Source organism: Ornithorhynchus anatinus, chromosome 2 (assembly GCF_004115215.2).
Source record: "Ornithorhynchus anatinus isolate Pmale09 chromosome 2, mOrnAna1.pri.v4, whole genome shotgun sequence".
In the NCBI taxonomy this organism is placed as follows: domain Eukaryota; kingdom Metazoa; phylum Chordata; class Mammalia; order Monotremata; family Ornithorhynchidae; genus Ornithorhynchus; species Ornithorhynchus anatinus.
Window position 1 is genome coordinate 81,060,301 of NC_041729.1, and position 23,006 is coordinate 81,083,306.

Here is a 23,006-nt window from a genome sequence, read left to right on the forward strand (position 1 = left end):
AGGGTAGCGGGGAAACTCTGAGCTGAACCTGCTTCCTTGGAGCCTTTCTAAGGAGGGTCACTCTTTCATTCTCACACAATCCCTTGACCAAAGAATAGGTTTAGACACCCCAGATCCACTGACAGGTGAAGCAGATTTTATGGTTAGTAACGACTATCTAATTCTTTTGTGTCTCCAGGGTGAAAGGTCAGACCGCAATCTTTGAGGAGATGATAGAGGATGAAGAAGGCCTTGTAGATGACCGTCTGCCCACTACAAGCCGAGGACTGTGGGCTGCAAGTGAGATGGAGCGCTCTTTGAAAGCTGTGTTGTCTTTTGCCAAAGTACACCGAATAGATAGCAGGCTAACTGAGGAAGGGAATGCCTCGATGGAACTCTTTGAAGCATGGAAGAAGGAATATAAGGTACAGCAGTAGATAAAGTTCGAGAAGTACAATGTTTCATCCTACAGCTTGTCCTTTTCTCTTCCCCCTTCCCTCCTTCACATTTCATTTTTACCTGATTAGGGGTTTCATACTTGAGGGTCATCCTCCCTAATGTCTTCAAATTTAACTGCTAGGATGAAAAGATGGCTGATTTTAGCTAACAGGGGTGGAAATGTTGTTTTGAATTCATTATAAAGAAAATTAAACAAACCACTGCCATCCAGTTGTGGGCAAGGACATCGTCTAAGGTGCTCTCCTTCTGTTTAGGATTATGTTGTGAGGTTTGATGAGTGGTTCATCCAAAGGTAAACTGATTTAGAAGTAAAGGAATATAGGAGCAGGACTTCCCCCCCCACCCCCCTCTAGGGGACAAGAAGAGAGAGTTGCCTACTTTTGTTAATGTGGGAAGAGATAATATCCTAAGAATAAAACAGACACAGCAGAAGAACAAGCATTTCTGGTAGGGCAATATACATGAAGAAAAAACATTTATTACAGAGCCTCTTTACCACAGCTATGGCTGAAGGATTGTTCAGCATCCCTCAGACCTGGGCTCCGGAACCAGCAAGTTCTAGAACCATGAAACTTTAAAAAGCAGATGTAATGTATTCCATACCTCCCAAACTTAGAAAATGTTGTAATAACTAAAAGACTAAGTGGCTTCTGACATCATTAGTCTAAGAAGTCCAAAATGCTATGATGACTGTATTGGAGGCAAAAACAGCTGTGTCCTCTTCTGGTACCAGAATCCACTGTTGCATTTATGCAGTGGAGACGTATTGTCAGAGTGCATTCGTCGGAGGTGAGGTGGGTAGGTGAAGGGAAAAGATATATTCTACTGCTTTCCTAACTATAAAGCCGTGTTTGACGGCTTTTCAAAAATCTTAAGTCTTGCCCAAGATCAAATGCCCCACTTGCTTTTCAAAAACTAGCAAAAAAAAGTTCCCCTTGTATGGACAAAAACACAACAGATTGCCTTCGCTTAGTAAAGCGTAATTGCGAATCATTTTTTTTTGAGACCTTGGCATGATAAACTTTGAGCTCATAGTTCAACTTTCTATACTGCAGACTTCAGCTGAAGATCTTTACAACTGTCTTTTAGTAGTATTCGTAAAGCACTTACTAGGTGTCAAACACTGGTCTAAGTGCTGGGATAAATACAAATTAATCAGGCCCGATACAGTCCTTGTCCCACATGGGACTCACAATCTAAGAAGGTGATAGAACAGGTATTGAAACTCCATTTTGCATTTGAGAAAACTGAGGCACAGAGAAATCAATTGACTTGCCCAAAGACACCCAGCAAGCCAGTGGGAGATCCAGGACCAGAACCCAGATGCTCTGACTCCCAGGCCTGTCCTTTTTCCACTAGGCCATGCTGCTTCTGTGTCTGAGTGACTATAAAATCACTCAGCATGTTTCACCTGAAGAGCTGCGTATGGAGGTTACATGTGTTCATGAAGGAGCTATGATAGAGCTGTGAGCATTTTGGGCAACTGTGGAATGCTGGTCAGATCACATTGTTGTTTTTATGCTATATATCATGTACTTGAATTTTACCCTAACGTTTAAGGGGAAGTGGCCAGTGTAAGAACCATGAAAATATGGCCCTTTTTAAATTTGTGAGGAGGAATGTTTATGTGTATGTATACACACAGTGAGGTTGTTTCTGTTTTACCCTTTGGGTCTCAGTCTCTGAGGCTTCCTGATTGGCCTATTCACAGGTACAACTGGCTGAGAAAGCAGGAGACAAGGAGGGCAAGCGTTAAGCCTGCCCTCAAACCTTTTTATAAACCCTTTCCACCCACCATAGTCCCTTGCCTCCATGTAGAACAGGCCCTTAGCAAAAATGACCACGAGGTGAGTACACTGTTGACTTTCTCTGCCACCCATTTCACCCTCTTCTCGTTAGCTACAACCTCGGTCTCTTCTTCCTCTTCCTTCTTAGCTGTCAAGAAACACTGCTGCCACATCCGCTTGCTCAGAGACACAAAGTAGCACACACACACACATTGTCTCTCTCACACTCTATGTCTGAGACAGGTGCCTTTGGAAGCAGAGCGGAAGCAGCAAGAGAAGAAAGCATGGGAATTTACAGCTGGGAGCCTCTGCCTCCATATCAGTTAGCCGCCCAGTTTTCTGCTCCATCTATTGTTATTAAAATTAGTGTCTTGGGTGTGTGTATGGGTGTGTGTGCCTGTGTTTTCCTCTAATGAACACCTCTTTACATCTTTCACACCCACACAATGTATGTGCCTTTCTGATGATATATAGCTTTTGTAAATTCCCCGTTGTACAAAACAAGCTATTTTAGAAGATATGATTTAGGGATGAAGTTCAAAACAAATGCTTCTTTTTCTTTTAAACATAATGAACATGTTGGGCAGTGCAGACATCCCAGCATTTAGGATTTCCCTAGAATCAAACAAATGTACCAATGGATTTGGAAGCCATGAGGAGAGAGCAGGGTACATAAATAGCAAGGAAGAAAATGCAAGTTATTTACATTTGGCCCCAAAGGAGCCATTAGAAAGGCACAGAAGAGATGTGCAAAACTGGAAAGTGGGTGGAGTATTTAGGAAAATAATTTGAGGTTGGAAACTTCGTAGTAAGAAATAAGTTTTCTAAAGCATCCATCCATTGACACAAAATTTGGAATTTATGGCTTGGCTTTTTTTTTGTTAATTGCTGTTGTAATTTCACTTAAGTATATGTTCTCTCTTCACTTTTCACATTGCAGTAGAGAAAGAATATTAAGTGTTATACAAAATTTTTCCCTTTTACTATTTTAATGTCCTGGAGCATTTGCCCATTTGCTCGCCAAATTTATTCATGTGAAAGAATAATAATAATTGTGGTATTTAAGCACTTACTGTATGCCAAACCCTGTACTAAGTGCTGGCGCAGATATAGGATAATCAGGTCCTACTTGGGGGCCCAAAGAATAAGTAGGAGGAAAAGCAGATATTGAATCTCCATTTTTCAGATGAGACGAGTGAGTCACAGAGAAGTTAAGTGACCTACCCGAGGTCACACAATGGGTAAGTGGCAGAGCCTGGATTCAAACCTAGGGCCTCTGACACCCAGGCCCAAGGTGGGTTCACTAGGTCACACTGTTTTCTAATGAAGGAGTGAAAGCAACGAGAGAGAATATGTGTTTGTGCGTGCATGAATGCATGCGTACATTTACAGATTTTAAAAAATCGATCGAAAACACTAAATTTATACCTAGTAATTTATTTTTAGGGTGTTCTTCTAAAAAGTAAATTACATAACGATGGGTTAAATTTCCAATAGTTTAAAACTTAAAGATGTCATGGAATGGGGATTATATCTAATATATGCTATTTATGATAATTATGGTATTTTTTATGTGCTTTCTATATGCCAAGCACTGTTCTAAGCACTAGGGTAGATACAAGGTAATCAGGTTGTCCCACATGGAACTCAACAGTCTTAATCCCCATTTTACAGATGAGGTAACTGAGGTGCAGAGAAGTTAAGTGGCTTCCCCAAGGTCACAGAGCAGACAAGTGGTGGAACCGGGATTAGAACTCACGTCTTCCGACTCCAAAGCCCGTGCTCTTTCCACTAAGCCAAATATGTTTATTTCATTTGTAAATAATTATTTGAAACCTGTCCTGTACTCTTCCAAGCAATTCATCAGAAAAGCAGAGGTGGTAGTGATTGAACTAGTAACAGGTGATTACGGAATGTGTCTTTTTATTGTTATATTGTACTCTTCCAAGCACTTAGTACAGTCCTGTGCCCACAGTAAGTGCTCAAATGCCGCTGATTAATTAATTGATTGGTAGTCCATAAGTAAGTCCTTGGTGGAGAATATTTTAGAGTTAAACAAGAAATCAGTGATTTAAGTGAAACTTCCTGATCTGTGATTTTAGATTCTGATTTAAATTCTCCCTAATATTCCAAACTTTACACAGAGCTATCAGGTCCTTGTATTCTAGTGTATTCATCTATTAACATGGATGTTTTCTTTAGGCCTCACTGCATACATTTATAACTAACCCTTGTCTATTAGATCGGGGCCTACATCCTGTATCACTTATTCATTTTGTTCCCACCCGCAGCTGCTTCACGAGTATTGGATGGTTCTGAGGGATCACGTCTCTGCTATTGACGAACTAGCCATGGCTACAGAACGGCTAAGAGTGCGCCACCCCGATGAGCCAAAGCCCAACCCTCCAGTTCTCCACATCATTGAACCACATGAGGTAGGTTGCAAAAACTTCAGAGATAGTGAACAGCCAGTATGTTTGAGATTCTGTTACCCTGAAGGAGAATGCTGGAGATCATAGACCCTAACACTTTAGACAAATGGTTATTAATTTCATTCCTAAAGACTTCCAGATAATAAGATTTGGTAACATCTTCCAATACTCTGTCCCACAAACTCACAACCTTTAATCCAGCAAATTCAATCCAAACCCAATGTAATTTTCTGCCATTACCATTTATCCCAATTTCTTTTTACAGTCCATTCAAAAGTCATGCTGAACATGGGCACCATTTTCTGTAAACTGATTGTTTGTGTTCTCTAAGAATGTTAACATCCTTTCCCCTCACTCAGCCATATACCTTTCTGGAAATTGAACTATTCCAGCTTCTTACTTTTTTTATCGGTCCATTTTTCCCAATTATTTAACCATTAGTTATTGTTCACTTCTTTCATAGGGGAGCCTCTAATTGAGTGTGCTTTTTTTAACATCAGAGAATGTTTCTGCTGTTATATTGTGCTCTTCCAAGCACATAGTACAGTGCTCTGCACAAAGTAAGCATTCAGTAAATATGATTGAATGAATGATTAGGGCCGACTTATTTAGAGTGGCTGGTAGACTGCCTTCACTTTCTAAAAACTATTTTTTTGATGTACACCCCTCAGAAGATTACACTTTGAAGGAGCGGCATTTTTATTTGCTCATTTGTATTAAGCTAATCTACCTACCAGAAGGTCATTCACTCTTTGGCTATCATCTAGTATGAGCTGTGGGGAAAAAAGGCAGAAGCCAGAACAGGAGCAGGAGCAGAAAGGACATGAAAAGAGGGAGATGAGAGAAGCAGGCAGGCTGGGGCCTTAGAGCCATCAAGGAAGTGTGAAAAAAGAACTGCAGTACCACCTGGTATGGAGAGTATCCATCTGTCCATCTGTGAAGGGAATAGACATCTGGGAAAAAGAGAATGGGTAGATAACTGCTGAAAGCAGCATGGTGTAGTGGATTGAGCACAGGCCTGGGAGTCAGAAGGTCATGGGTTCTAATCCCAGCTCTGCCACTTGTCTGCTGTGTGACCTTGGGCAAGTCACTTAATTTCTCTGGGCCTCAGTTACCTCATCTGTAAAATGGGCACTGAGATTGTGAGCCCCATGTGGGACAGGGACTGGGTCCAACCTGACTAAAGTATATCTTCCCCAGTGTTTAGAACAGTGCATGCCATAATAATTATTATTATTATAGTAACAATGAGAGGAATAGGAACAGGAAAGGCCACAGGGTGGAGATATCTGTGCTCGAACCAGATATTCCTCCTGATGACTCCACTAAACTGTGGAATTTTTGCCTGAGCTACCACTCCCTGCATTAATTGTATCTGTAAATGAATTTCCCTCTCTCGGTGTACCACCCTGGTCCCATCAGCATTTCTTATCAATCACCAGCCAGTCAAAAGTATTTGAGCACCCGGCTCTGGCATTGTGCTTGATACTCCTCTAGCTATTTGGATGTAGCAGTTCACTTTTAAAAGAGCTATTTCCTGCCCTTGTGGAGGATATATTCTAAAATGGACTCATTGAAATTAATTCATATACAACCTAGCCACCAGGACAATATATTTATTCTGCTGCTAGAACATGTATTTTCTTTACATCATTTGTATTTGAAATGATAGAAAAACTGGGAAATAGTTGTTCCACAATTCAAATTCCACAGTTTGACACAACTTGTGGATTCAGTGCAGAAACAAATGATTGTGAATATAGATGCAACACCCATCGAGGCACGATGCTGTGTGACTTCTCAACTTCAGCCTTACAGTTTCTGTTCCCTGTTTTTTTCAGCACTTTAGTGTTTCTTTGTGGTTTGGCAACTTAACCGCATTTAACATAACGGAATAACAATGAGTAGCAAGTGTGTAAAATTTTCTGATGGTAGAGATCACAATCCAAAATACAATATCCTCAGATCATCTACCCATTAAATCATATTGAATAAATGGTTACTGTAATACAGTTTTCCCTTAACATGAGGCTCTTTGAAAATACAACCTCTGTCTAGGAAAACTGGGGGTTTAATGTTTTTTTTAACATGCCAGACATTTCTATTCTAACTTTTTGGTCTGTTAATTTTTTTCCCCTTTTGAATGAATTTTCAGAGTGGGGTTGAGAAGGAAAGAGGGGTTCAGAGTTTTGGGTGAGAGGATGGGAATGTGCCTGCCAGCTCTGTCGTATTATACTCTCCCAAGTGCTTAGTATAGAGTGCTCAACACAACATAAGTGCTTAATAAATACCATTGATTGATTGACTGATCGAGGATGATGTGGAAAGGGAAAGAGTGTAGAAAGCAAGCCCTGTTTCCTGACTGCAGATGAAGAGAAAAAAATTTAGGAACATTATACCCTTAATCTCTGTATGTTTTTCCGATCCTGAATTGGGAAGCCATGGTTAGCCATCTTTAGCTAACTAATTAATGGGATTTAAATTAACAGGCTAACATTTCACTCTTTGTGCAACATTCTAAACCTGGGTATTGTACTTACATTCCTATTGGAGATAGATCATTTTGACCATCTGTGTCAAAAATAAAATTTGCATTTGGCTTTGACTCATTCATTCGATTGTATTTATTGAGCGCTCATCATAATCAATACCAAATCCCTAATAAATAACAGTTTGAAATGAAATCATTCTTACTGCAGACTTTCTTAAATGCTTACACGTGTTTTTCACCATGTCTTTTAAAAATATAAACTTGAGGCAAATATTTAAACTTGCCTTCTGGAGCTAGTAAGTCCATTATCTGCTTTGTTAAAATATACTGCCTTTTGATGCCATTAGGTTGAACAAAATCGAGTGAAGCTGTTGAACGATAAGGCAGTTGCCAAATCCCAACTTCAGAAGAAACTTGGCCAGCTTCTCTACCTGACGAATTTGGAGAAGGTAGGTGTCCCTGCTCTCCTATGCCCATCTGCACGGAGTAAGCGCTCAATAAATATCATTGAATGAATAATATGGCGATGTGGAGCCCTCTAGTGACACATTAGACAGAAGTCTGTTGGATTCTATAATTAACAATCTCGATGCCTTTTTTGTACTTCAGTTTAATATTACATGCAGTATACCTATATTTTCATTTGTTTCACTATAAATATAGTCATTTTCCACTAACACCTCTTCAGTTAAAAAGATACACTACTGAGTCATCATTATGCCATGGAATGATTAAAATTTTCATTAAGAATATCTGCTATAATAAGTATCTTACTACTTATAGAGTGGAAAGTCTAGTGATAGCTGTGTGACTTCGGGCAAGCCACTTAACTTCTCTGTGCCTCAGTTACCTCATCTGTAAAATGGGGATTAAGACTCTGAACCTCACGTGGGACAACCTGATTACCTTGTATCTACCCCAGTGCTTAGAACAGTGCTTGACACATAGTAAGCACTTAACAAATACCATTGTTATTATTATTATTATTAATTAGAAGACTAAATTATTCTACTGTACAAAATAGCTCAAGATGACTGTGTCACCAGTGATGTTTTTTGTCCAATCTTATCCTTGTGCTGAGCTCTCTCTCTGTGTCTATTTAGAATCAAGGAGGCTTGGAGTCAATAATGCATTTGCATTCCCTAAGCAGAATGCACCAGAAGTGCACTTTACAACTCACACTGTGCAGAACTCTTTATAAAATATGATTTTCAAAGACGTAGTTCATTTTTATGAAACGATATATAAGAAATGAAGTAACTGCAGGATATCACTAGCCTTACGTTAAATTTGGCAGGTATTTGGGTTGATGTTTATAAAATCCAAGAAAAGTTTTCAAAAATTTAAAGTGGATATTTTATTTTTATTTTCCTTTCAAATTTGTGTTAACTTTCCAATTGTATAGGGTGGTGTTTAGAGTAATCAACTCTTATGATTTAATAAAAATATTTAATACCTCAATGTAAAATTGAATTCAGTTTTACAATGTTTACTTATTTTCTGTTAACTAACAGATGAACATATAGAGGTAATTATCAACCCGGAACAGAACTTTCTAATTTCAGTTGGCTGTGTTTGGGAAATTGCTAAATCAAATAATAGAAGAGAATTAATGCTCCAAATGTAATTAATTTAGATGATAGTGTATGGAAACTATTAGACTGTAAACTCCTTGGGGGCAGGGATCAGGAGTGCTAATTTTGTCGAACTCTCTCAAGTACCTAGTACAGTGTTCTGCTCATAGTAGATGCTCAGTAAAAATACTGTTGCTTGATTAGGTCAGACATAGGACTTCCGATTAGAACAGTCTAGATATTTTGACTTCTTTATTGAATTTCTTTTCTCTTTGGGGCCTCCCCCAAATCTTTGTGGATCAGATATTTACAGGAGTTGATGCTCTGCAGTCCTGTGAGTGATGAATGAACTCTTAACTCACTCATTCCATTAAAAATCATCACCTTGCTATGCCTTGCAGTCATCCTTCCAATAAGTAATTTTTGTCAAAGTCCTTACTTTGGCTTTTGTATTAAGGAAATAGGAGAGGATAAAACCCATCTTCTTTGAACCCAAGGCTTGTCTTGACTCCATTGACCTTCTGGATAATCTTAGGATAAAGTAGCATAGCCTCCATAATAATAATTGTGGTATTTAAGTGCATATGGTGTGCTAAGCGCTGGGGTAGATACATAATAGTCCCACTGGGACTCACAATTTTAGTAGGTGGGAGAACCGGTATTGCATCCCCATTTGCAAATGAGGGAGCTGAGATTTAGAGAAGTTAAGTGACTTGCCCAAGGTTGCACAGCAAGCAGCTGACAGATCTGGAATTAGAACTTAGATCCTCTGACTACTAGACCCGTGCTCTTTCCACTAGACCTCACTACTTCTCGTACAACCTACATAGTCTGTCACCAAATCGTGTCCGTTGGTCCTGGGATAGATGCAAGTTAATCAGCCACATGAGGCTCACATTCTAAGTAAGAGGGAGAAGAGGGGAAAAATTCCTCATTTTTTATTTGAGGAAACAGAGGCACAGGGAAGTTAAATGATTTTCCCAAGGTCACACAGGCAAGTTGTGGAGCTGGGATTAGAACCCTGGGCCTCTGACTCCTGTGGTATTTCCACTGGTCATGTTGCTCTTTCATGTGCATCTGTACATTACAACTATAAAAAAGAGTAAAATTGTTATCTTTATGTTGAGAGATGTTAGGAAAAGAGTTGAGCAAGTATTAACAGAATACATGAGACTCAGAACAACACATAAGTGGACCTATTAATATAATAATTGTAAGCCTGACTCTGATTCTGACTCGCACAAGAGGGAAAGGGAATGAATTACATCCATGTCAGGATGCTTATTTAAATTTTCATGCGTGGGACAGGGAGGAGGAGGGATATGGGAAGAAGGGTGTGTTTCCCTACTCACATTTCCCAGGGCATTTTTTCCACTGCCCCTATTTTCCCTACATATGGTATAGATACTCAGAGTTATGGAGGGCAAGTTGTCCCTCTTGGTGATTCTGCAGTCAGAACAACCCCTGTTGGACAATTCCCCTCTGATACTTCCAAGGACCTGTGTTGAGACGCAGCTCTACATTTTATACAATTTTACTGGTGAAAATTCAGACTTAAAAAGTTTTTGTGATTTCTAAGACATCTTTTTTTTTAAAGTTTTCAATTTTGCTTACCAGACTATAGAGACTGAATGCCAAGTCACATTTCTGGTTTCCTCCACTGCCCCAAGAATGTGACATCTCAAAATTGATATAACTGAAGAATAATACTCAGATGAGCAGTTTTCAACAATTTTCAAGAATTTGTTTCTAACATGAGTTTTAAAATTCAATGGAATATTACAGATTTTGAAAAATAATCCTTTCTTTGGGGGCTAAATTATATTTACTGCCTCTCATTAGATTGCATATTCCTCAAGCACAGTGGCCTAATGGATAGAGCACAGGCCTGGGAGTCAGAATGACTTGGGTTCCAATCCTGACTCCACCACTTGTCTGCTGTGTGACCTTGGGCAAGCTACTTAACTTCTCTGTGCCTCAGTTACCTGATTTGTAAAATGGTAATTAAGACTGTGAGCCCCATGTGGAACAGGGACTGTGGCCAACCCGATTTGCTTGTATCTACACCAGTGCTTAGTACAGGGCCTGACATATAGTAAGCGCTTAACAAATACAATTATTATTTTACTCTTATGTCCTTCTAGTGCCTAGTACAGTGCTTAGTACACTTTACTGTACTCTTCCAAGTGCTCTGCATGGAATAACTTCTAAGTGTATACTATTGATTGGGTGATTGAGTTGAATTTTTACTACTTATAAATTCTGGCATTTATACTGACTCTATTTATCTCTTGAGTTTTTAAGCATAACCCTGAGCGTGAAGGTTAAATGTAACTTTCAGTTTATGAAATCCATTTATAGAAAACATTGAACTACTGAAAAACCACATTGATTTAGTCTCACATAAGTAAAGCTTGGCCTTTTTACCTTAAAGTATTTTGTTGGCTTCCTAGATAATATCTATTATGCAAGATTGACTTTAGTATTAGAAGGCAGGAGGATTGGCATCATCAGAGTTCACATAGCCAAATTATTCATATTCCTACATTTATCTTTTATTCTACAACTAATATGCAACTCCTTCCCTCTTCATTTCTTACAGACATCCACTCTCCTCACTTTCAAAGTCCTCTTAAAATCACATCTCCACAGGCCTTCCCTAAGCCTTCTTTTCCCCTTTCCTTCCTTCCCCCTGCGTCACCTATGTATTTGGATCTGTATCCCTTTAAGCCCTTGATATTTGCCCCATCAACACTAACATACATATTCTTACACTGACATTTTCCCTATCAGTATTATCTTAATTTCTGTCTCCCCCTCTAGATTGTAAGCTCCTTGTGGCCAGGGATTGTTTCTACCAACTGTATTGTATTGTACTTTCCCAAAGCACTTAGAAGAGTGCCCTGCACACAGTAAGTGCTCAGTAAATATCATTGATTGAATAAAGCTACATCCTCAGGTTGGCTACAGAATCTTCTTATTTAAATTTTTAAGCTCTCAAACTCCTACTCAGGAAATATATTAATATCAAAAAACCTGTATGTCTCATTTAAAAGCAGATTTGATATTATTGATGGATGGTATTATATTTTGGCCTAGATATGTGACACTTCTGGTAAGAGTTTGTAATTAAAATACCAATTCTGTAAAAATCTTATTACTATATTTTGATGCTGTTAAACCCTGTGGAAAGGCTTAATTTTCAAAGATTAAATTTAGCAATAAATCTAAACTTTATCTAAGCTCTGCTCCTGCCGCATGTGTATCAGAAATGCTTTTATTACTAACAAGCGTTGATTACTAGTTATTAAATTGATAAATGAACTAATAGCATTAGTCTTTTAAGGTTATGGTCATCGTGTCTTTTTTTCTTTTTAAATATTGCATAGTCTCAAAATAAGACCACAGGAGGAGTGAATCCAGAACCTTGTCCAATATGTGCCCGGAATCTCGGAAAACAGGTAAAATGCCCAGGAATTTAGGGAGACCGTGGATTAGATCTAACAGTCCAGGTTGAATAGGCAAACCCACTGAAAAGATGGGCAAATATTTAAAGTTCGATGGATTGGCAATCATTTTATGTCAGACAGATTTAACTTATGACCATGTACTTTTGCCCTCTGTTTGTAAGGCATGTCTTCCCATTTTCCTGTGGTGACTATGAATTATTTCTACGAAGTCTTATTTGTTTGAGAGGCTGTAATCATGTTCAGTACTTCATTTTTAATAAGACAGATCACTGGACATTTGGGTTCACCTGTGAACCAGCCCTCAGTGATCTGATTCTGTGTCTACTTCTCACAATTGGAGTACTAAGAATGTGTTTACAGTTAAACATTATAAATGAACCCATGAAAAATTGTGAAATGAACCCAGCATTATCCATTGCGCTGTATAATTTTTCAAGCACTCATTTTCCTTTTCAAAAGCATAACAATTTCTCCTGTAGTGTAAATTAGTAATGCTTTCCAGATCTTTGTTTTACCAGTCAGGCAATACAGGTGAACCCTCTTCTTAGCTATTATTTCTCAAATGTTTGTAATTGGGATATTAATCATTTTTTCTTCCTATGAATTCATTTGTTTATTTTTGTTTTACATTACTGATTGACTTTTACTTTACCACCATTATTATTATTCCACTGGAAACTCTTGTGATATATATGTAATACTTTTGTAGAAGATCCAGTTGGATTACTACTGTTTACTTAAAGTCACGTATATCATGAATGAAGAGGAAGAAATTGGGGAGTATTTAGGGATATTTATTTTTTATTTAATGGTTGATTCATTTCCAGAAATTTAAATGTGGAAGGCAAAAGAGTCCTAAAGATATAATTATCATGTAGAGGATTGTGGGTCCATTGTGACTGGGAGGATACTTTGTGAAGAAAAATGCCCTCTATATTTACTGCCCTCTAAAATTTTGGTTCAGCTGCACATATAAAAAGCAGACATATGTTAATTCAAATGTATTTTGAAGTGTTTGAATTATCTTCAAATATTATCACACTTGATTTTTTTCAGGATGGGGAGTGAAAAAAAATCAAAATGTCTGCTTTGTAGAGGTGGGGTTTAAGAAGTTGGGTGAGGCCAGCAAGGCCAAAATTAGAAATATGAGAGGTGTGAAGAAATAGTTAAAAATAGTGTAGAAAGGTGCAGGAGAGGTCACTGAGGATGAAGAGAAAAAAAGTGTCCATTTCTTATGAGAGCCAACAATTAATTGGTAGCTAAACTAGGAAAAACTCTTTCCAAACTAGCCATCCAGGTTTTTTTTTAATTTTGTTTTATTTAATCTGGGGGCCACCTCTTTGGGTCAAAAGGAATTTCTAGTCTAAGTGTCAAGTATAGTCTGTTAAGAAATAGTAATAACTCTGGGCCTGGCTCACTGCTGAAACTGATAGCATCAGTTCCTGTATGACAGAAATAGTTTTCCCATCAAACTCTGAAATGTAACCAAACAGCTTGTTTACACTTCAACCTGAGAAAGTGGAATTGATGCAACATTTCATTAGCAGTTCATTAGCAGTTCATTAGCGGCCCCTGACCATATTGTTTTAACAAGTCGTGGAATATATGTGAAAGCTGTTAGGGGTCCTGTTTCGGTCTTTAGAAGTCAAACTTGTGACTTTATCAAGGGTAAACTGTAGGATTTTCTCTTAAACTGAAAGACCTCTTGGCAGCAATTCAATGAACTCTTTCTGCGTTTTCTCTAGTGGGCCGTATTGACCTGTGGGCATTGTTTCTGTAATGAATGCATCGCCATCATCATCGAGCAGTATAGCGTGGGTACCAGGAGAAGCTCAATTAAGTGTGCCATCTGTAGACAGACGACATCGCATAAAGAAATCTCTTATGTCTTCACTGCAGAGACGGCAAATCAGGAAGAAGATATTCCCGTGAAGGTAAGATTGCCACAAAAGTTCTTTGAAATTGCTCCTTGAAGCGATATAGCTGCGATGGCTGCTGAGTGATGACGGTGGTGAGGCGAGAGCTACAGTCAGTAACCAATTAATTACCCTGAGGTTAGACCCTTCATGAGGCCAGGGTGAGACACGCGCGTACTCGACGGTAACTTTGCCTTCACAGGAAAGAATCCTTGGTGGTTGTTTCCACGTGAACAGCAGTGAACCAAACCACCATGGATTGAGGGATGGAAAAAAAAAAGGCATTTTAAAAAATTAATTTTCTCTTTGAGGAAAAAAGTCATTTAGGCATCTTCTTTCCATAATTCCACTGCCTTTCTCTTTCTCTGCTTGAGCCAAGCAAACTGAAGTTGTTTGTTATTGCTTAGAGGTGAAGGTGTTCATACTTAGTGTAGTAATTGAAAATTGGCACAAGAGGGAGACAGTAAGTTTTGCGTGCTGAATGATTAAAGGCTTACTCTAAAATTCGAAATTGGCAGGGATCGTTCGACTTATGTTTTCTGCATTTCAACCTGAATTTTCGGGTGATATAAATACCTCAATCTAGTGTGAAGAAATAATCTAGAAAGGTGTTTTCTTGGCTTTACCTCTTAGGGGTCTTTTGTCTCATCACTATAATTCTTTCACCAGGCTGTTCGTCTCTTCTATGATCACCTTGTGGTCATTCCTTCACCTTGGCTTCATGGACTCCATCCTCTCCTGGTTCTCCTCTTATCTTTCTGGCCATTCATTCTCAGTCTCCTTTGCAGGCTCCTCCTCCCCCTCCCATCCTCTAACTGTAGGGGTTCCTCAAGGGTAAGTTCTTGGCCCTCTTCAGTTCTCCATCTACACTCCCTTGAACTCATTCGCTTCCACAGCTTCAACTATCATCTCTATGCAGATGACACACAAATCTACATCTCCTCCCCTGTTCTCTCCCCCTCCCTTCAGGCTCGCATCTCCTACCTCCAGGACGTCTCCACCTGGATGTCTGCCCATCACCTAAAACTCAGTATGTCCAAAACTGAGCTCCTTATCTTCCCTCCCAAGCCCTGTCCTCTTCCTGACTTCCCTATCACTGGATGGTATGACCATCCTTCTCATCTCTCAAGCCCGCAACCTTGGTGTCATCCTTGACTCGGCTCTCTCATTCACCCCACACATCCGATGTGTCACCACTGCCTGCCGGTCTCCCTTTTACAATATTGCCAAGATCCGCCCTTTCCTCTCCATCCAAACGGCTATCTTACTGGTACAGGTTATCATAATATCCCGACTGGATTATTGTGTCAGCCTTCTCTCTGATCTCCCTTCCTCCTGTCTCTCCCTGCTCCAGTCTATTCTTCATTCCGCTGCCCAGATCATCTTCCTGCAGAAATGCTCTGGTCATGTCACTCCCCTCCTTAAAATACTCCAGTGGTTGCCTATCAAAACTCCGCATGAAACAAAAACTTCTCACTCTGGGCTTCAAGGCTCTCCATCCCCTTCCCCCGTCCTAACTCTCCTCCCTTCTCTCTTTCTGCTGCCCACCCCGCACGCTCCGCTCCTCTGCCGCTCACCTCCTCACTGTCCCCCGCCTTCCTGCCTATCCCGCCTTCGACCACTGGCCCACATCCTACCACTATCTTGGAATGCCCTCCCTCCTCACCTCTGCCAAACTAACTCTCTTCCCCTCTTCAAAGCCCCGCTGAGAGCTCACCTCCTCCAAGAGGCCTTCCTGGACTGAGCTTCCCCTTTCCCCTCTTTCCCTCTGCTCCTCCCCCTCTCCCTTCCCCTCAGCACTGTGCTCATTTGTATATATTTTTATTACCCTATTTATTTTATTAATGAGGTGTACATCCCCTTGATTCTAGTTATCGTGATTAAGTTGTCTTGTTTTTGTCCGTCTTTCTCCCCCAATTAGACTGTAAGCCCATCAATGGGCAGGGATTGTCTCTATCTGTTGCTGAATTGTACATTCCAAGTGCTTAGTACGGTGCTCTGCACATAGTAAGTGCTCAATAAATATACTGAATGAATGAATTCCTGGCCAAGGCAGAACAGAATCTCTGCACCAAGTCCAGTGACTGGAGGACAGTAAAGAAGGGAGGCAAAGGGAAAACAAGGGATAGGAAGTTTGGAGGATATTGGAGATGGGCCTGAAAGACAGTGATGGGTGTGCTTTCTGGTTGGTACAGTGCTCTGCATACAGTAAGCACTCAATAAATACAGTTTAATGAATTGGCATTAATTACTTTTATAACTCTGGTGATGTCGTCATCTCTACATTTTTCTTTTTCCTTTTTGGTCTATTTTCCTGTTCCTGCCTTATTGCTTATTTTAGAGCCTGCATTTTCTATGAGAGTAATGCCATAGTTACTTGCAAAATTGCCCCATTTTTTTTGTAAACCCGAAACAGGAAGGGCTATGCTGTGGGGCCATAGAGGAATGAAGTCTAGCAATAAGTAGAGCAGGAGAAAAAAGGGGGGAAAAAAGGAGGTGGAGAATTGGGGAGAAGGAAGAGAAAGTTGAGGGCATTTTAGAGTGTATCTTGCTTCTATCACACTCTCCCAAGTATTGCATACACTAGGCACTCAGTGAATTAGAGTAACCCTTCTCCTCTCCACGCCACCCTCCCACTTCCCATCCTTCCCCCTTGGCTTCTCCTAATTTGTGTGTTCTGACCCTTGTCTTTTTCCACGCAAAGAAGCACCTTCCCCTGCTGAGCCTGCATCTGCAGCAGTCACAAAACCTGACCCTTAGTGTATCGCTGTAATCTGATTTCCTCCTCAAAAGTCATGAGGCTGGGAGAAAGCAGAATTCTGTGAATAAATACAGTACGAGTTAAAGTGACTTAAAGAGAAGCAGCGTGGCGCAGTGGAAAGAGCACGGGCTTTGGAGTCAGGGCTTATGAGTTCCAATCCCAGCTCTGCCACTTGTCAGCTGTGTGACTGTGGGCAAGTCACTTAACTTCTCTGTGCCTCAGTTCCCTCATCTGTAAAATGGGGATTAAGACTGTGAGCCCCACGAGGGACAACCTGATTCCCCTGGGTCTACCCCAGCACTTAGAACAGTGTTCTGCACATAGTAAGCGCTTAACAAATACCAGCATTATTAAGTTTAGGTAGCTGATTCTGAAAACCCTGTGGCTATGGTAGTTCCAAAGCAATGACTTGCTTTCACCAAGTATCATTCAGCTAAATGGCAACTGAGTGTTTGGAGTAAGTAAGCACCTAATGCTTAATACAAATCCAAGTGATTAAACCAAGCCAGAATTTGTAGGGCAGGCTTGATGCAAGGAGATTTCAGAAGTGTATGCTTAATCACCCAAATAAATAGGGCATCCTTCGTATAGAGGGATTAGTAAAGCTGTTCATTGAGGCACCTGTTTGTTTACCTCTGCCCTTCTGAGGGGCAGACTAAGAAGACCAAATGCTCCTACAGTGGAAAGTGGTACAGTAGCTACAGGAGGGCTTTGACTTTGTATTTGCATTTGTTTTCTGAATATATATATGTGTGTGTGTGTACATACATATTCATATATGTATGTATATAAATTCATATATGTATATACATATATGAATTGATAATCAGTTGGGAGGTGCAGTTTCACAAATGAGCAAATACTGAGGTTATTCTGTATCCTTCTATGCTAGTTGAATCATTTTCAATCCAATCATTTCCGACAATGAGTGATACTTATAGAGCACTTGTGTGAAGAACACTGTACAGGGTGCTTGGGAGAGTGGAAAATGACAGTGTTGGAAGACATGTTCCTTGCCCACCGTGATTATAGAGAGAGAATAGAAGGGGACCTAGAACTGAACCTTAAAGGAGCTTTACTGTAAGGGAGTAGGAAGCAGAGGAGGAGCCAGCAAAAGAAACTGAGAAGGAGCAGTCAGAAAGATAGGACGAGAACCAAGAGAGGGCAGTGTCAATGAAGCCAATGTTGCATAATGTTTTCAGGAGAAGGGAGTCGTCGACAGAGTCAAAGGCAGCTGAGAGATAAATCTAGGAGGATTAGTTTGTCGTGCTGCGACCTCTCTCCCAGTCCTGCCTCTGGCCTGGAATGCCCTTCCTCTTCATATCAGACAATTACTCTCCCCCCCTTCAAAGCCTTATTAAAGGCACATCTCTTCTAAGAGGCCTACCCTGACTAACCCCTCATTTCCTCCTCTCCCACTCCCTCTGCATCACTCTGATTTGCTCCCTTTATTCACTCCTCCCTCAACCCCACAACACTTAGGTACATATCCATAATTTAGATTATTGTCTGTCTTCCCTTCTAGCATGTAAGCTCGTTGTGGACAGGGAAGTTTCTACCAGTTATATTGTACTTTCTCAAGTGCTTAAAAAATACAGTGCTTTATACACATTAAGCAGTCAGTGAATACAATTGATTGATAGAGACTGTCCGATTTGGTAAGAAGGAGGTCTTTGGTTACTTACAGAGGGCTGTTTTCATGGAGTGAAGGGGGCAGAAGTCAGAATGAAGGGGTTCAAGAAGAGAATTGGAGGATAGGAAGTGGAAATAGTATAAACAGCTCTCTTAAGAAGTTTGGAGAAAAATGGAAGGAGAGAGATAGGGTGATAACTGCAGAGAGCTGTGGGGTCAAGGAAGGGTTTTTTTAGGATAGGGGATGCGTAAGCATATTTGAAAGAAGTGGGGAAGAAGCCATTGGAGAGCTATCAGTTGAAGATGGAATTCAGAGAGGGCAGAAGGGAAGGGCCAAGTGTCTAAAAAGGTATGAAGGGGTTGGGTCAGAAGCACAGATGGAGGGGGTAGATTTAGAGAGGAAGCAAGATCTCTTCTTAAGTTACTGCAGGGAATATAGGAAGAGTTGAAGAAAGCAAAGGAGTTGGGGATTGGGAGAAGAGCAGGGAAGATTTTAGGGAGATCACAACTGATGGTTTCAATTTTGTTGATGAAGTATGTGGCCAAATCATTAGGGGAAAGAGATGGTCCAGGAGACAGGACTTATAAGGAGGGAGTTAAATATCTGGAAAAGCTGGTTGGGAGAGTGGGTATGGGGGTGAATTAGGAGGCATATTTACAGTTGTTGGGCAGAGGAGAGAGCTGAATTGTAGCAGGTAAGAATGAATTCAAGGTGGAATTTAAGGTCAGAGAGATCTTTGGAATTCCACCAATATCATTCTGCATCGCAGGTACAGGAGTGGAGGAAGCATACACTGGAGGTGATTCAGGAATGCGGGCCAGTAGTACAAGTTCAGCAGAGGGCTAGGGGATCAAGGAAATTCACTTCAGTGGAGAGATGTGAAGTGTGTCAGGAGAAGGTAGTTTGGGCATGCGTTTTCCCCCTCTAGACTGTAAGCTCTTTATGGGTAAGGAAGGTGTCTACCAAATTTCTTGTACTCCCCCAAGTACGTAATACAGTCCTCTGTGCATAGTAAGAGCTCAATACATTTGATTGAAACTAAATGGGGTAGGATGGCTGTAGAACATTGGAGATGATCTAAAGAGTAGAAGTCTCTGTGGGGGAACAAGGCAGATTTACTGGGGTATGGGAAAGAGAGCAGGTAAGGAGGTTGTGGTCTGTTAGAGGAATTTCAGAATTAGTGAAGGTAGAGATTGTATAGTGACTAGAGATTATAAAATTAAATGTGTGACCTCGTTGATGAGTAGGTAAGGTTGGGTGGAGCAGGAGGTCATTGGAGTAGAGGAGTGAGAGAAAGTGGATAGTGGAAGTGTCGTCGGGGACATGCATATGGATATTGAAGTCCCCGAGGATCAATGTAGGGATGGAGAAAGAGAAGGAATGTGAGAAAGGGATCATAATGGTTAAAATTTGGAAGTAAGGCCTGGGGGGGCGGTAGATAACTGTGACTAGTTACTGGCTTCAAAGGAAGAAAAAGAGAGGGATAGTGGAGGTGGGATGGTGCAAAAGCAGCATTGGAGAGGGAGAAGGTTGCTAACTCCCCCTTTTCCCAGTGAGTCTTGGGGAATAAGAGAAGATGAGGCCCCCCTCTAAAGAGTGTGGGAAGGGAGACAGTGTCACCTGGGGAGAGGCAAGTTTCAGTGATGGTGAGGAGGACCTGTGAATTGGTCAATAACATGTCAAGGATGAAGGGAAGCCTTCATAATGGAGCTAGGGGTCCAGAGATTGCACTTGGCTGAAGCTGAGGAGAGGGGATAGGGACAATGTGAGGGTTAGGAAGGGATTAAAGGGGAATGAGCTAATGGGGTCAGTGCAGGGGGAGGAAGATAAAGGACGGTGGGGGGATGGGATAACAGGGTTGGAGCGAGGGTTGAATGGGAGTGAGCTGACGGGGCTGGTGTGTTTGGTTAAGGATGCCGGGGTACTAGGTGAGAGGACATGGTGGAGCTAGGGCATTCAAGAAATAATTTGCAAAGCTGCAGCAGTCAGGGGGTTTGCTCAAGGGAATCCCAGCCCTAAAAGGGGAAGAGTTCCTGTGAAAGGGAAGATACTTGCCACTAGGTTATGTATCTGCAAGGACAGATGGAAGACAGATTTCTTCGTAGTAGTACAGTTCTGTGCCTCATTTGTAGATCAGCATAAAAACCTGTGGATTTCTTTCTGTAGAAGAGTTGACATTTTAAAAAATGTAGAAAAACACCAAAAGCTCCCCCCTGCTAGGGTAGCACCATAATGCTTTAAATTAGCCAAAGCATATAGAATTCTGAATGTGTCTTAATAGCTGTGTAGTTCCGATGAAACTCTTTAGGTGTAAAGTACCCTTTTTGAATAATTTTTCTTATCCTCTGGGAACAATTTTTGTAGCAATCTAGGGCTAAATTGTAGAGGAATAAGTAAAAATGTAGAAAACTCCTTTCTACTCAAAATAATTATGCAAAAAAGCAGGAAAGGTGACAAAATTTTTTGTCTCCTGGAACAGCTATACTATTACAGCTTGGGGGAGCATTCACTCAGCTGTAGAATAATAATAATGTTGGTATCTGTTAAGCGCTTACTATGTGTCAAGCACTGTTCTAAGCGCTGGAGGATACAAGATAATCAGGTTGTCCCATGTGGGGCTCACAGTCTTCATCCCCATTTTTACAGATGAGGTAACTGAGGCACAGAGAGGCTAAGTGACTTGCCCAAGGTCGCACAGCAGACAAGTGGCGGAGCTGGGATTAGAACCCGTGACCTCTGACTCCCAAGCCCGGGCTCTTTGCACTAAGTCATGCTGCTTCTCAATCAAGATATTTGTGCTTTGGAGGCACAGTCACAAGAATACACACGGGTAATTAGGAACCATTTTACAGAATCAGCAAAGCACTGTGGCTAATAGTAAATCCTGAAGAAGATGGGGAATGTACACCCGGTAGCGTCAGAGATTTTCAGCAGTGGCAGAAAGCTGGATGTTGTCCTCATTCTGCTAACTAGGCATTACTCTGCCTAATAACGCACAGATGAACATAGAAATAGAAAACTTAATCGAGAGTAGTTTGTCGTTTGGGAGCTAAACCCTCTAAGGTAACCATGGGACATCAAGCTTCACACAAAAGTTTTGCAAAATTGCAGGATTTACCTTAGAAGATAAATGTGTCATCCCAGGAGGTTTCAGCAGCAACGCCGATCCATAGAGACTAGATAACGGACTCTGAAATAAAATTATGGTACTTGTTAAACACTTACTATGTGCCAAGCACTGTTATAAGTGCAGGGGTAGATACATGTTAATCAGGTTGGGCACAGTCCCTGTCCCACATTGGGCTCACACTCTTAATCCCCATTTTATAGATGAGGTAACTGAGGCCAGAGAAGTTAAAGGACTTGCCCAAGGTCACACAGCAGACATGTGGCAGATATGGAATTAGAACCCAGGTCCTTCTGACTTTCCACCCTGAAAGAGATCATTATCTCCCTGGAACAGATTTGGTGCTACTTTGCTGTACATCATCAAATGAGGGCTAACAGGATTGACCATTCAAGGGCTGTACATCACCTAAGACAGGTGGGGATTTAAGGCCTCCCACTCCTAAATAAGGCAATCTAAACCCTAGAGGCCAGAATTGAGCTTTTCCCACAAACTGGCAAGACAAATAAACAGGGTTTAATTTGAGAGGAGAGAGAAAGTAACTCAGAATTTTGATCATGAAGCTCACAGAGTTTCTAGGGTTGCTTAGTGGACCATCTAGAAATCAATGCTAATCAGTCAATCATATTTATTGAGCACTTACTGGGTGCAGAGCACTGTACTAAGCACGTGGGAGAGTACATTATAAACAAGTTGGTGGACACATTCCCTCCCCAAAATGAGTTTACAGTCTGGAGCTCAAGTTGACTTGGGGGTGAACTGATTGAGAGATCTCTGAAAACATGAGTTCAAGCTGAAATTATCCCACAACAGGGCCTCTAACCAAGTTAACCCCACTATTCATTCAGTCAGATGTATTTATTGAGCGCTTGCTGTGTGCAGAGCACTATACTAAACACTTGGGAGAATACATTGCAGCAATAAAAAGGCACATTCCCTGCCCACTAGCTTGCAGTCTGGAGCTTAAAGTCTAACCTCCCTTTTTATCTCAAATGTAGCTGGGAGAGATAGAGAAATAATGTACTCTGCAATTTGCTATTGATAGTCCTCTGGTCTTGCATTAAATAACTCAGATTCCTATCTCATGCCCAGCTCCCAGCAAAAGATGACTAGGTTGTCCTTCTACCCACTAAATCTTGGCTTTATGCACCTACTGGCTAGGCCAGATCCTTTCCAAATCATTCCAAGTCATCCTAAAAGTCAGAGGGTAAATCGAGGAGCAAGGATTGTATTATATCAAGCCACCCGGTGGCCATTTATGGGCCTCTCCACAACAGATCAAGTGGTGTGGGCAGGGAACGTTTCTACCGATTCTGTCATTGGACTCTCCCAAGCACTTAGTATAGTGCTCTGCACACAGTAAGAATTCATTAAATT

General features: G+C 40.9%; 1 protein-coding gene across 1 annotated transcript in view; it reads left to right on the forward strand.

Moving 5' to 3' along the window:
• The window catches only part of SHPRH (SNF2 histone linker PHD RING helicase), a 131,788-nt gene that overhangs the window by 78,698 nt on the left and 30,084 nt on the right, over positions 1–23,006 (forward strand). Inside the window, exons 21-25 of the mRNA XM_029056420.2 lie at positions 179–404; positions 4,517–4,660; positions 7,496–7,597; positions 12,112–12,183; positions 13,938–14,126. Of these exons, the coding sequence (XP_028912253.1) occupies positions 179–404; positions 4,517–4,660; positions 7,496–7,597; positions 12,112–12,183; positions 13,938–14,126 (733 nt within the window). The remainder of the gene's footprint in view (positions 1–178; positions 405–4,516; positions 4,661–7,495; positions 7,598–12,111; positions 12,184–13,937; positions 14,127–23,006) is intronic.